The 15,599-nt window shown below is 36.6% G+C and overlaps 2 protein-coding genes and 1 long non-coding RNA gene across 4 annotated transcripts in view; all 3 read right to left on the reverse strand.

The window, feature by feature from the left end:
• Positions 1-257: 257 nt before the first annotated feature.
• Positions 258-3,062, reverse strand: emc7b (ER membrane protein complex subunit 7b). Its single transcript, XM_084091215.1, has 5 exons — positions 2,714-3,062; positions 2,288-2,407; positions 2,064-2,202; positions 1,484-1,564; positions 258-1,393 (listed from the first exon to the last, which is right to left on the reverse strand). The coding sequence occupies exons 1-5, from the start codon at positions 2,938-2,940 to the stop codon at positions 1,247-1,249; spliced, it is 714 nt and encodes a 237-aa protein (XP_083947341.1). The 5' UTR covers positions 2,941-3,062; the 3' UTR covers positions 258-1,246.
• Positions 3,063-3,791: 729 nt separating this feature from the next.
• katnbl1 (katanin p80 subunit B-like 1) lies at positions 3,792-10,623 on the reverse strand. Of its 2 annotated transcripts, none has more exons than XM_084091728.1 (10): positions 10,469-10,623; positions 9,316-9,443; positions 9,062-9,099; positions 8,669-8,945; positions 7,313-7,428; positions 6,692-6,742; positions 6,499-6,588; positions 4,630-4,734; positions 4,438-4,531; positions 3,792-4,335 (listed from the first exon to the last, which is right to left on the reverse strand). In XM_084091728.1, the coding sequence occupies exons 2-10, from the start codon at positions 9,430-9,432 to the stop codon at positions 4,303-4,305; spliced, it is 921 nt and encodes a 306-aa protein (XP_083947854.1). In that variant the 5' UTR covers positions 9,433-9,443; positions 10,469-10,623; the 3' UTR covers positions 3,792-4,302. The 2 variants fall into 2 exon arrangements, with proteins under 2 accessions (XP_083947854.1, XP_083947853.1); XM_084091727.1 differs by having other exon boundaries at positions 4,438-4,534; positions 10,469-10,610.
• A 4,261-nt stretch (positions 10,624-14,884) lies between these two features.
• LOC311068704 overlaps positions 14,885-15,599 on the reverse strand; it is a 68,166-nt gene continuing 67,451 nt past the window's right edge. Inside the window, exon 7 of the long non-coding RNA XR_014603419.1 lies at positions 14,885-15,413. This is a non-coding gene — a long non-coding RNA (uncharacterized lncRNA). The remainder of the gene's footprint in view (positions 15,414-15,599) is intronic.

Here is a 15,599-nt window from a genome sequence, read left to right on the forward strand (position 1 = left end):
TGAAATAAATGTTTTAAGATGAAATTCACCCAACTAATTGAAACATTTCATCAGTCTGATTTGGCAGGGGTTCCGTCTTCCATTAATGTTTTGAGTCAAACTAAAGCTTTCCAACTACCCAGAGTCTGACATACTTGCAATGTTTTATCAGTCACTTATTATCATAAACATGTTCTTAAACGTTGATCTCATTCTCCACACATCTTACCATGCAAGCAACATGCTGAGAAAAGTAGGCAAATAAGCAAGACGTTAAGGATATTTCCCACCAAAGTTTATTTCCATTCAGTTTAAATAAGTTTATACTTCATAGCTTAAATCGTACGCATTTCTCATCTTCATTCACAGTCGTGTACAAACCAAACAAGATATAGTAAATATAACCTAGAAGCTTTATTTCAAGTAGTTATGAAACAGAATTTGGGTCAATGTCACCTCCTCAGGTTGGTCTGAAAACACACAAGGCATCACTGCAAAGATGGAAAGATTTTTTCATCTATCTTGACCCTTAAGCTCATGTGTGCTTTTGAAATATCCCAGAAGGCTTTGTAACAAACTGAGCAAAACAACTACATACAGTGAGTACTGACTTCTGCATCTGACTTTATCAGTGAAGCAAAACTGCAGCTATTGCATCAACCCAAAGCACTCAACTGCCAAACAGCCACAATATGTTCAATTTTACTTAAATCTTGCTTTTATTCAAGTCGTAACGGAGGTGAAACTGCATTGCCCTCAATTCTGAGAAGGAATCATATCTGTGTGATGAATCGTATATGCAGCAGCAGAGAAAGCATAGACTATGTTAATTGCATGACAAGATATTGAAATGTTTCAGCAAAACTGAATATCTCAGTCTAACAATCTCCTCTAGGAATCCTGACCAATCTTTTTACTTTCACACTCATTCTACTTTTAAAGTTAAAACATCCTATTTGAGCTCTATTTTTTTTTTATTAAAAAAGATGAATTCATGCCTTACTCCATCTGTACTGGTCCATTTTTAAATGTTATGTATAGTTTTCAGTGTATCATACAATGATTAAAATAATCTGATTATTAACAATGACGCTAAAGAAGACAATTAAGCGTGGAAAAGTAGCACAGTGCAAACACAGTCCTGTTTTGTCAAGCATTTCAGTCGAAAAAGAAACGGTTCATTTAATAAAAAAAAGAAAAAAAAAAAGAAGAAAACCAGTAAAACAGTGTTAAAGAAAACCGACAAAATGATCCCAAACACACGGCACTACCTCCTCTTCAGAGCAACACTTCTGCTGCCTTTGTTCCCTCCGCCAGACTTACTGGAGCCCTTGGAGAACAATTTAGTCATCAATTCAGAAACATCTGGCAATTCAGGGTTAGGGTTCAACATATTCATAGATTGCTCCATTTCCTGCAGGAAAAAAAAGAAGAAGACAGAATTGTATGAATAAAGAAATATACAGTGGATGAGGATGTCTATTTAGCATATGTTTTGTATTACCTTTCTCATCTCAGGATCATTAGTATTTACCACCTTTGGGAGCAGGACAATGATTAATAAAGGAAGGACCATCATCATGACCTAAGGACAACAAAAACATTTTAAGAGTGAAGTCACAAGTATTAGAAACAATCAGCAACACATATTACGTCATAGATAATTCATACTATTATAAATGGCCCTGAAAATGTGCACTTGTAAAGCTTTACAATAAGGTTTCATTAGTTAACTGCATTAGTTAAATGATACAAATAAACTAACATGAACTAACATTAATAAATGCTATAGAAGTATTGTTCATTCTTAATCTCACCGTATACAACTACATTTTTAAGATCAAATGTTGTATCTGTTAACATTAGTTAATGCACTGTGAAGTAACATGAACAGTAATAAATGCTGTAAGAATATATTGCTTATTGTTAGTTCATGCATATAGAGAAGACTTATATAGTTAAAGTATAAGTAAACAAAAGAAAACAGACTGTGATTCATTTCCATTCAAATCACAAAAAGGACAACCAAATGTATCTGATAAAAAAATAATAATAATGAACAAACAGAAATCATATGATCATACCATTGGGTTCATCAGAAAATCAGTCCACCCCCAGGTTTCCCGCTTCATGAAGTACGTGTGTGGACCACCGGATCTGAGCTGAAGAGGGTATGGCTGTCGAAGAACTTCAGAGGTTTTGATGTAATTCACCAAGCGTGCCCTGTGGTTCAGCAACATCTTGATATTAACTGAGGTGATTGTGAATACACATGTTAGAAAGTAGAAGAATTCAGAATGTTAGCTACCTCATTTTCCCTTTGGAGGTAATGTCCACCCGAACAGGATCAAATCTGAAAGATGGTGATACAATTTCAACCACGTATGAGCCAGAGGGCACATCGTTGACAGCAAAGCTCCCATCAGTCCTATAAGGCAAATTGATGTGGTTAATTATGTCATCCTTGGCAAAACCTCATTTAATAAAGGAATGTTTTGAAACCCCTGCCCATTGAATCTGAATTTATCATACCCTGCAATGACATTACATATAACCAGCATATTATATTTCACAATAACACGGATTTATAAAACAGAATGCTTCCAACAAGATCATTATAATTGAGATTATCATTGTTATTTATGTGAGACGCTGCTGTAAATCGAGCAACACACACACACATTCATATTTACATCGCATTTTTGACGTTAGCATTGCTGGCGATATAACTCACTTGAGAAACCCAACATATTCCTCCCCCTCCACCAGGATTCGGGCTGTGGAGATCCAGTCTTGTGGTTTCACTCCAGGAACGACCGCTCGTCCTTCGATTTTGAAACGGTCTCCATTCGACTGAGAACCTGCTACGGGCCCCGGCTCCGTGTCAGAAAAACCCCATGACAACGCAAACAGAGCCTGCAACGCGATATATACATCTAACAGACGTTTAATGTATTGCATCGTGCTTTGTCACACGATATATACGACGTACAATAATGCACAATATTTCACTACGCGTCAATATGGACCACAGGAATAGGACTCAGCTGAAGGAAGTAAATGGTAAGCGGAAATCATAGAAGGCAGAGACCGGAAGAACGTTACACGTGATTATCGTTGAGGCGGGGCTTTTGATGGGAGTTCCGAGTCCGACTCGTTTTCTTGAATCCGTTCTTTCCTTCAAATAGTTCATGTTATAAACGCCACTTCAGATGATTTTACATCATGACATTGTGGTGCATCATATTAAATATTCCTAATCGTTCCAGTAAATTCATATGTAGGCACATATTGTCGTTTATTGCGTTTTATTTGATCATTTTGTATTTCATTGTCTCCCAGTTCAGTTTGTTGCAGCCATGACATAATGTGCATGACATTTAAACCCAGTTTAGGGTGTTCGTTAATAAATTATTTTAAACCCCATACAATTCGAGACAAATATATATTTCCAGTATCGTACTTCTGCTACTGCTGAGAAATTTATTTATTTTTGGTCCCAACAGTCAAAGCATCCGTTCTCGGTTCAGTCAGTATCATAAACGAATCGTTCAGACCGGTTTCGTAAATCGTCTTTGCATCAATATTATTGTAAAATACTGACTTCACTTTTTTTTTTGTCAGCAAATGTTGCAGGCTTATTTTTTTTGGTATTATTTAGCCACAATCTTTTACTCTCACAATCCACTACCCTTGTAATCAGGGTTGTGCCTGCACGGGATGGTTGGGAAATATTTCTTATCTTAGTTAAATAACATGTATGTAAAATATAAGTATTCATATAAACTTCAAGGTGAAAAAAAAAACAAACATTCAGATTAAGTAAATTTATTTGAAAGTTCATTAAAAGAAAATCACTATGTACACATTACACTCAAATATCCATTCATGATCGGGCAATGGACAACAAAACGCTAATAACTTAAAACTCCTGCAATTCAAGTGCATGACTGAAAAAACATCTAATAAAGGTACACTTACACAATCACATCCACTTAAGCAGATTCACACCATAGCACTACAAGTGCAACAGTTAAAACTTCTGCTTGGCACTTCAGTGAGTCACCTGATTCCAGAGAGTCTCATGGAGTTGATTATGTGCCCCTAAGCAAGTCCACTTCAATGTGAAGCAGTCATTCAGTGCCTGCAGGAAGAGTTCCTCCTCCAGTGCTGAAATCGGAGTGTCTGAATTGTTCAGTTCATCTATCCCCAATTCACCACAGCCAACCGAGCTTCAGATTCACCAGCTCCAAGCCGATCAAAGAGCTTAAAATGCACCAAGAGTTTGTAGTGGTTTTCTCCTTAGTGTGCTACATTGATACATCAGCGCAGTTGTGACAAATATGATTCTATAACCTGCAAAAGAAAAGCAAAACATGACAAGTAAGAGGAAAAAGTTTAAACTGATTATTGTAAAGTTGCCTTTTTTTTTTTTTTACTTCATTAAGAACACTTCACCTTTGCCGTATCACCTACAGTTCCTGGAACTGAGCTTAAGTGACTCTTTCCCTCCCACAGTTCAAGCAGCATTGTCTTCATTGCCTGAACATTCCTGCTGGATGCAAACATGTTCGGTTACACATCCCAGCAAACATTTATTAGATGTTCTGCCATTTTATTTATTTCCATATACATATAAAAATGAAGCACCTGTCATTTGAACAGCCATCACGCAAGCTTATGGTGTTTGTGGAGAGCTCAGACCACCAATTTTTTATGATAGATTGAACCCAGTGTAAAGCTACAATGAGGTGTCTGGAAAAGATTCAACAGTTTAAAAGATTAATTATTTTGGTCAAGCAACTAGCAACAAATGTATATTACAATTATATCTATATATACTGTACAGTGAGGAAATTAAGTATTTGAACACCCTGCTATTTTGCAAGTTCTCCCACTTAGAAATCATGGAGGGGTCTGAAATTGTCATCGTAGGTGCATGTCCACTGTGAGAGACATAATCTAAAAAAAAAATCCAGAAATCACAATGTATGATTTTTTAACTATTTATTTGTATGATACAGCTGCAAATAAGTATTTGAACACCTGAGAAAATCAATGTTAATATTTGGTACAGTAGCCTTTGTTTGCAATTACAGAGGTCAAACGTTTCCTGTAGTTTTTCACCAGGTTTGCACACACTGCAGGAGGGATTTTGGCCCACTCCTCCACACAGATCTTCTCTAGATCAGTCAGGTTTCTGGGCTGTCGCTGAGAAACACGGAGTTTGAGCTCCCTCCAAAGATTCTCTATTGGGTTTAGGTCTGGAGACTGGCTAGGCCACGCCAGAACCTTGATATGCTTCTTACAGAGCCACTCCTTGGTTATCCTGGCTGTGTGCTTCGGGTCATTGTCATGTTGGAAGACCCAGCCTCGACCCATCTTCAACGCTCTAACTGAGGGAAGGAGGTTGTTCCCCAAAATCTCGCAATACATGGCCCCGGTCATCCTCTCCTTAATACAGTGCAGTCGCCCTGTCCCATGTGCAGAAAAACACCCCAAAGCATGATGCTACCACCCCCATGCTTCACAGCAGGGATGGTGTTCTTGGGATGGTACTCATCATTCTTCTTCCTCCAAACACGTTTAGTGGAATTATGACCAAAAAGTTCTATTTTGGTCTCATCTGACCACATGACTTTCTCCCATGACTCCTCTGGATCATCCAAATGGTCATTGGCAAACTTAAGACGGGCCTTGACATGTGCTGGTTTAAGCAGGGGAACCTTCCGTGCCATGCATGATTTCAAACCATGACGTCTTAGTGTATTACCAACAGTAACCTTGGAAACGGTGGTCCCAGCTCTTTTCAGGTCATTGACCAGCTCCTCCCGTGTAGTTCTGGGCTGATTTCTCACCTTTCTTAGGATCATTGAGACCCCACGAGGTGAGATCTTGCATGGAGCCCCAGTCCGAGGGAGATTGACAGTCATGTTTAGCTTCTTCCATTTTCTAATGATTGCTCCAACAGTGGACCTTTTTTCACCAAGCTGCTTGGCAATTTCCCCGTAGCCCTTTCCAGCCTTGTGGAGGTGTACAATTTTGTCTCTAGTGTCTTTGGACAGCTCTTTGGTCTTGGCCATGTTAGTAGTTGGATTCTTACTGATTGTATGGGGTGGACAGGTGTCTTTATGCAGCTAACGACCTCAAACAGGTGCATCTAATTTAGGATAATAAATGGAGTGGAGGTGGACATTTTTAAGGCAGACTAACAGGTCTTTGAGGGTCAGAATTCTAGCTGATAGACAGGTGTTCAAATATTTATTTTCAGCTGTATCATACAAATAAATAGTTAAAAAAATCATATATTGTGATTTCTGGATTTTTTTTATTTTTTATTATGTCTCTCACAGTGGACATGCACCTACGATGACAATTTCAGACCCCTCCATGATTTCCAAGTGGGAGAACTTGCAAAATAGCAGGGTGTTCAAATACTTATTTTCCTCACTGTATGTGTGTGTGTGTGTTTGTGTAAAAAGGTCAAAAATGTATTAAAAAAAAGGTCAAAATACTTACTCTTCATATTTAGCGTTAAGAATCATTTTTACTTGTGGTAAAAGGTCAACACAACAGCCTATTGAAATGCATGGCTGTTCTTCCTGAAGACTATAGAGAGAGAAACTGGTATGAAACAACATGTCTGTCAAATCTATAACAAGTCTATCAAACTTTGAGTTTACATGTTGTGAAAAGGTTTTAAATGCATTACCTTTTAGTAAGTACAGGCAAGCAGTCAACAAGCACCCCTGTGTCTTGTATTCTGGGGAAAAAGTGAAAATAAGTTACCAAATTACCATGGTATTCTACTGACGACACATAAAATGTAGAATTGCAAACATCAATATGCCAACAAAAAAAAGCAATTCATCATACTGTAAAGACAAATCTATAGATATCAGCAATATTTCATTTACACTACTGTTTAAAGGTTTGGAGTTGATTCCCCCCATATTTTCAAAAGAAGTCTCATGCTCACCAAGGCTTGATTTATTTGATCAAAAATTCAGTAAAAACAGTAATAATGTAGAATGATTACAATTTTGAACAACAGTTTTCTATTTTAATACATATTAAAATGTATTAAAAAGCATTTTAAAACTCCAGTCTTTAGTATGCTAATTTGTTGCTCAAGAAACTTTTCTTATTATTTTCAATGTTGAAAACAGTTGTGCTGCTTAATATTTTTACATTTAATAACCATGTACAAGTCTGTTTACTGTCACCTTTACTGAATAAAATTATTAATTTTTCAAAACAAAATTATGGTAGTGTATAGAAGTGTATATTTTGTGTCATTATGAACAGTTACAGTAAATGTCAAATTGCTAACCTGTTCAAATATGCCACTAATTCACTTGCGTTTTTCCGCCAAAGAGTCAAAGCAACATTCAGCCTGAGATTCCTTCCAAAGAGCACGTGAGTCATTGCTTCATGGTCCTTTGATAACTGAAATTCAACAAATGATTAAGTTAATACAAATAATACAGTTTTCTGATAGACCACACATAACAGATGTCCCAAAAGTTAAGGGTGCATCAATCAGTCGCCGATCAGATGACGCAAAACTTGAGACAATTTTTCTATGCGCAGCTAAAATTACTTCACTATATTCACCAGTCTGGCAGTTCTACCAGGTGTCTGAAAATGACAATAAATTTGCAATGTCATTGCGGAGAACGGAGACATTGCAACACTACAGCAATGACAGCAAGAAACTAAGGCTGAGAGATTTTAGGGCATTTCTTTCCTTCACAGCAGTGCGCTTTCATTCCTCCCTAAAAGCCCAAACTTCACATCCAAATCATCTAAATCAGCGATTATCATAAAATAAAGTCTACTGCTAAACTCCAGGAAGTGCTAGATAAAATAATTTTTCAATTTTTAAGCCATGAAAGTGATACAGTGTTTCCCAGGCGGCTTTCTGTGCGCGTGCTCGGATACAGAGCAACAAGGAACATTGACGCGCAAAGTGATCGGGTTCAGTCAGAAAACACACAGAAATATGTCAAAATGCCTGGCTTGGTGAGTATTCATTAAAACACTGTTGGTTATGTCTTAAGTGAACATAAACAGTAGGGAAATAAGTCACATGTGTAACAGTATATTGGATTCATGCAATCGGTCTTCAAGTGACAGCAGCCTAATATTCTTGTGCAGTCTGTGTAATTAATGTTAATCAAACAAGAAAAGACAGAGAAAATCACTCATTGCTCTTTAGTAGATTAATATAGATTCTGTTGACAGAGACTGTTGTTTTTTATTTTTATTATTTATTTCTCAGGAATTGCTATATTTGTTCAGCTCTAAGCTGTTCCTAATCACCTCTAGGACAGGGAACAGCTGCTTGCCAATAAATAAATAGTTGTCAATTCATGATACTTTCTCATCTCTTATTTTTTTTAATAGAATCATTAGTATTATAAGCAACTCTTATAGTATTATTTATTTCAGTGATCGGTATAGATCGTATCGACCAATACTGCTTCTAGTGATCGTAATCGGCCACAAAAATCCTGATCGGAGCACCCTTTCCAAAAATAGAGGGGATAAAGACTATATCATAATAACAGGTGGACCATCATGAATAAGAATCAACACAGGAAAGTTTCCAGAACACTAGCTTAGAATGACATGAACAGTCAACACAACAGCACAATAACTGGCACTGGCATTCAGCTTAACTCACCTCAGTGAAATAATCACTGTACTTTGAGCCAGCTCCTGCCATTTTTGAGGAGTCTGTTGAGTTCACAGGGAACCCACAGTTGTCACTGTAAAGAATAGCCTGCACGTCATCAGGGCAGGTCAGTTCATTTTCTTTGTTTGCCATGTCAGACGTCCTGCTTGCAGTGGGCGATCTCCGACATACTCTTGATCCCACTCCGGATTGGCGCGTTTTCTTCTTGCTAATCAACGCTCGCTTTGCTTTGCTGTATTTGTGCACACAACGGCCCACTGGAAATCTGTGGAATGGAGGATAAAACATGCTCATACCTAAGAAGTGTTCCCATGTGAGCTTGTGAAACCAAGGAATAACACAAAGAGTTATTTAGTTTGCATTTCACACCCAAAAACATACCTCTCTTGATCGGTTTCGTCCTTAAGTGAATAATCCACCTGAAAAGAAATAACAGTTAAAGCTAGCGTTCCTAAAGGCTGGAATAAATGACACGAGTCTTAACACCTAAAAGGTTTTAAATCATACATACATTTTTGCATCATACACACTAAACGACTGACGACCACACAATACCAGACTTTCAAGCCATTCCCGAAAACAAACATACATTATAAACAAACAACTGTCAATTTTTTAACCGATTCCTCTCTCACCTCCCTCATGTTCTTCTCATCTCCAGAACAAACCATACGTTTGAGAAGATCATGGGGCTGGGCCTGCTTGAGCCTGTGGACTTCTGCATGACTTCCAACATGACTTCCAGTGGCCATAATAAGGGACTCTAGAGTACAATGCAAACAACACATTAGCTGGTACAGGATGCATGATGTTGTTAAAGCAAATAGCTGCAGTCTGTTTACTCAAAGTCTCGATTGTATTTATTCCATTTAAGAGCTTATAGTCATGCTATAATCAAACCCTCATTAAACTTTAAAATGTAAAGCTGTTGCCATTGTTAGAAAGTCTGGCACAGTACAATGTAGCATTGATGGCTTCATCATAAACAGCTAACGTTAACATTTTTGATTCCTACAACGTTCTGCGAACTTTTTTGATTATAAAGCAAAACCTATAATAATAACCATTAGAAAAAGTTCTCCTTATGTAGTCACAAAAAAACTCGTTCTGTGAAGGTTCTTTTTGTAGTTGTTACAAAAACCTACAGAGAACGTTATTACATTGTATTTTCAAGAAGTGATGCGTCTCAAAACCTATCAAGACAACACTACATACATGTTATGCACAAGTTATAACATTTATACCAACCTACTGTTAAGCATATTGCATATTTCATTACCACATACAAAAAAAAAAAAAGAACAACAAAAAAAAAAAGAGTAGCTTTGTCATTTTTCAAACGGACGTCTTACCACGTAGCACGTTATGCTGAGTCAGAGGACTAATCTATGAATCGTTTGAAACCCAACTAATAAGTTTCCGAATAACAAGCTAATATTCCTGGTAAATGTCTGAACATCTGTCAGACGAAGCTTTAGGCCTCCGATGATATGACGTCGCTGTTTAGGTTTAAGATCTGTTAGCACTAGCGCGCTAATTAAGTCAACTACGCTTTGACAAACAGTCAATAATTTGTGACTAAATTGCAAAAGACAAGTCTCGAGATTAGTCTACACTCACACTGGCCTGCGCATATCAAAGCAGTTGCTAAAAAAACACCAGATAGCTAGTTGCTAAACAAACAAGCCAGGCTAATCACCTGCTAGCAAACAAGGACTTGGCACGTACAAAACATTTAACGTTAACTTGTACAACGTTGGAAGACAATCGTATTTCGTAAGCACCCACCATAACATTGTGTAAAGTTGTCTATGCATCCTTGAGCACGTTATATATCCTAGAGCATGTCCATGCACAACCAGGAAGAAACGGGAATTTGAGTGGATTTCAGAGGGAAGGAAGAACCATTCAAATAAATACAAACTTGAAATTCTGGGATGGGTGAAGCACCGGAGGATTGAGGGTTTAGCGACATCTGGTGGGGCATAATGGACCTGCGCGGCTTTGGGGAACGAAATGAATATCATAGTAACAAGTCAACAGAAACTATGAAACAATACAAATAAAAGTATGAGATTTATAACGTTACCAACACGTTTTAAAAAAGTAAAAACTATTTGCACATACAACTTCACGAGGTTCATCTGGATTCCAACAGTCCTGAAGGAATTTCCATGCATGCCCTTACAATCTAGTCCAACACAACACATCCATTTTGAATCAATGTCCAACATAAAATTCGTAGGTAAAAGATAAGATATGTCCTGTATATTCTGTTTTGATTATGGCAGGAGCTGATGACTGTATGGTTTATTATTGATAAATTACATTAACCATGATTCATTTTGTGATTCTAGAAATTTCAAGAACTGTCAACTGTAGTTATACAACTGAAAGAAACTTGAGTTGCCGTTTACATCTTGATTTTATGTTTTAATTTAAATTAGAGTTCGATTATGTTAACAGATTAGCCTAATAAATTCTAGATGTAAATATTTGAAGTCACCCTGTGGCCCCCTTGGAAATTTGCCTCTTGGTTGAGATCCACTGTTTAATATTAATAAATAAAAAGAAGCATAGGCCTTTAGATACAAAGGTCTTTAAGATAATCAAAAATAATATTAAATGTGTTTCACTGTAGTTTTACAAAGTGATGCTGAACAGAAATGTTTTCAGAAACGACAAAAACATCAAAAATAAAGGTCCTTAATCACTATCACTGTAATGCCACTTTAATCTTCAGTAAGAATCTTGTTAGGATTGATGTTTGTTAAAGGTATAAGCTCATTTTGCTCCTCATGATGACTTTAAGTTCAAATGTGTCAACAAAGGTGATGATGACTATCAAGGCAAACAGTGCTGATGTGATCATTAGTTCATGAAACCACAAACTAGAATAAAGGGAAACACATTACTGGTAAATTTCACTCATGAATCTTACTGTACTGAATTTTACTGAATCTCTTACTGTAAATCTAATAAATATATAGAAGTTCAGCCAACTTACAATGGATTTAAAACTGTGCATATTGCCATAAAACTACATCTCTGAAGGATATACTGGTGTAGACTCATATTATGAATGCAGGAAGATTTATGAGCTGAACTGAAATGTATTTGAATGTACAGAAGCGGCACGCCGCCAACAGACATCCATCATTTTTTTATCAATCTGCTTTCAGTTATAAAATTATTTCTGAAGTTAAGCACAAGAAATCAATGCCATTTCTTGAGAATGTGAAGACAAATCTTCCCACATGGAAATGTGGTTACAAACAAATCATGGAAGACAAATCTTACCACAGTTCAAATAAAAAGCTGCTGAACTGATGGGGGGAAACTGAATAAAATAGCCGACATAGGACTCATATTCAGACAGCCACAAAAATTCACTAACATCTCCACCATTATTTGGGTTGAGCCTTTCAATAAAAATAATTAGTTACAATATTAGACTGCAATAATAGCTACTTCAATATGTGTAAAAATAGTCTAACAGTAAAAAAACAAACAAAGAAAAAAAACCCCTTAAGATAAACAGACTTAACTTTCTTAGTTTTCATTGGAATGAAAATGGCAGATGCTGGGGAACATAAATACATTCTTCACAGCACTTGTTTTAAACAAAATATTGGAAAAATTACATTTAATTGACTTATTCAAATGTACGCTTTCGTTCAATGATTTGGGGACAGTGAGATTTTTTTAAAAACGTTTTTAAAAGAAGTCTCTTATGATCACCAAGTCTGCATTTATTTGACCAAATACAAGTACAAACAGAAATATTGTGACAATTTATTACAATTTAAAATATCTATTTTAATATATTTTAAAGTGTCATTTATTTTTGAAAACAGTTGTGCTGCTTAATATTTTTTTGTAGAAACCATGGTGCAAATTAAAAAACACATTGTTGATGCATTTGACGGAAGCTTTTTGTAACATTTGAAACAGGCAGAGAAGCAGGCTGGGAAGCGGATTCACGTGCAGGTTAGATTTATTAAAGTGCTAAAACAAAGTAACTGGTGAAAACAAATGAAACCACGGATCGGGAGGAAACACTAAACCAGGGAATGTCCACTCAACGACTGACAAAGGACAAGTGAAACAAAGGGCTATATATATACACAGGCAGACAAGCTTAACATGATAACAAGGGGGCGTGGCTAATAAGAAACACTTGGGGAGACTAATCAACAGTAAACGTAACAAGGAACTGCAAAACATAGAGCAAGACAGGAAATAACATAAAAGTCCAGGAACACAAGTTGGAATCATAACACTTTTATTTTAAACATTTGCATTTATATATTTTTCTTTTCATGCATTCCCTGGGAATTGAACGCATGACCTTGGTGTTTGTAGCGTTAATGCTGTTTATTGCTGAGCTTTAATAATGTAATCAAGGTTGAGTTCTGACGTCCGAGTCCTCTAGTTTGTCTTAATTTAAGGGTGCAAGCACATGGATACAGATCGTTGGATCCACTTGTTTCTCTATTTCACAGATGTTATAGCCACATATTATATTTGCAAGTGATGATATAATGATGATATAATCTATAAAGAAGGTGACATTTGATATATCAGCTATTCAGGCTTGTAACATTTTGCTCCTTAAATGGACATCTAATCTCTGATCTTTTGTATTATTATGACTAGGCAGACATCCACCTGTGATGTAACATCTTAAGTCAATAGTAAAGAGGGGAATGTGTTTGACACATTTACCATCTGTTCTCCTCTTCATTCGATTGTTGAGATCACTGAGGTTTTGGGACGATGGCTCTCATTTCACCTTTAATGACAAAACCTGGGATCAGACTGATGCTGGCTCCTGCTTGCGCTGTGAGATATATAAAAAAATATGAAAGATTGTAACATTTTTTTAGCATGAATTTACAGACAAAACCATAAAAAGCTAAGAAAAGCAAGTATAAAGATAACTGAAAACTTATACATCAGAGAGAATAATATATCATTGATTAGTAAAAAAAAGGGGGGTCTGCAACCACCAGATGGCGATATGAAGCTGTGAAACCTCAAGTGTGTGGGGGTGAGCTGTTATTTATGAACCTCACATCTCAATCTCAAACGTTCTTTTGTGGCGTAACCATCATTTTTGTACATATTGAAATTAGTTTGAACAAGGGAATTCAAACCTCAAATTAGCATTAGTGATAGTTTAACCAGCCATCGTTTGTGTCTTCAGATAGCCTACTCTATGACCTTACTAACCCTAATGTAAACTTTGACCTCTGAACTCATTTTGCTTGGTTAACCTGACATTACACATAACCTAGCTTAGAATAAATACAATTTATGGTCAATTCAGTTCTCTAGGTTTTCAATTCAATGTTCACCTATGACATCTATTCAAACTTCTCATAGGTGTGCTAACAAAAGCAACCAATACAAACAAACAAACAAAAAAAGTAATGCGAGTCAGGGATAATTTTCCTCATTTGTTTCCATACATATATATTCTGTAAGTGCATCACATTACTGACATTTTTCAAGCATGTCATTGGAAAGCAATAAGGGCAGTTTTTACTTCAACTGCCATCCTGTCTGGCTCAATGGCTGTTTGGATTTCAGGTAGCCCTCTTGATGCAATCGTTTTCTTCAGACGTTGATGTGAACAGGATTATGAAGAGTTAATTCAGTGCAGATTCGTCGAGGGGCATGTGCAGGAGCTCTAGTATGGGTTATATGTCCAATCTGGAGTATCTGTACACTGGAACCTAAACCTACACATTTCGGAGTCCTGTGTTATAAGCATGAGTACTGCAGTTATATGTGAATGTTTTTAAAAAATTGTTTGAAAATTCCTTATATCTTTAAAAAATGTTTTTAAAGACATTTAGTAGAGCAAGTTTTAATGTAACATGCATATTTAAAAGTGATAGTTCATCCATAATTGATCCTTGATCCTTCATTTCTTGTCAGTCAGAACTAGATTAGTCTGATTTATAAACCATTCAGTCCAGATTGTACAGCAACATAAATATAGCACACGTATGGCATAGACCACGTTTATGAGACTTTTTGTGCTTTTTTTATAATATTGTAAAGAGTGGCCAGAATATTAAGAATACACAAGCAAGTTCATGTAGATTTGGAAAACCATAGTTCACTCAGTTCTGGAGTGAACCATCTCCTTAAGAAGGTAAAATAAAAGGCATGAATCAAAACAAGTTTTTACAAATATGATCCATGGCCTTTAATTAAATCTGTTTTGACTTGTTATAGTGAATGCATTCTGAAAAGACATTTGAAAACTCTCAAGAGGATATGATCAACTCTTTCAAAACAACTGAACACTGAATGCACGCGCACACACACGCTCTGTTTCGCTATATATCTTTGTGGGTGATTTCAGGTTTTACTATCCTATGCAATGTAAACCTGTACACACACACACACACACGCAAAGACCAGACAATATAACTCTGTGTGATGAAATTAGAAAAAGGAAGTGCTGGAAAAACAGCACTGATGGTAGGAAAACAGTCATTGTTTTTCAGCCAGTATTTGCTGTGTGTGGGAAGATTGACAGGGCTGAGATTCCAGATCCTGACAGGCTGCAGACTCTCTCCTCTCTGCAGGGAGGTAAGATGATACCTCGAGTGGTGTATGAGACTTGACTGCCAACATGGAGCAGGGGTGTATTCATCATGGTGCCCGTAGACTTAAACCTGCCACTGCAGGCAACCTATGCCAAGATTTACTTCATCTGAAAGAGACATTACAAAGAGATCATGTATGACAGTTGGGTTCCGCCTTAAAAATAAACTAAAGGTAATTACGATTGTCTCAGTCTAAGTGCCTCACAGTGTGACTTCAATCACACAATGTATTTACACACAAAATGACCACACCAATCACAAATTTCAGATGCCATCTTTATTTTTTTAGCTTA

Source organism: Abramis brama (assembly GCF_963993115.1).
Source record: "Abramis brama genome assembly, chromosome: 18".
NCBI lineage: Eukaryota > Metazoa > Chordata > Actinopteri > Cypriniformes > Leuciscidae > Abramis > Abramis brama.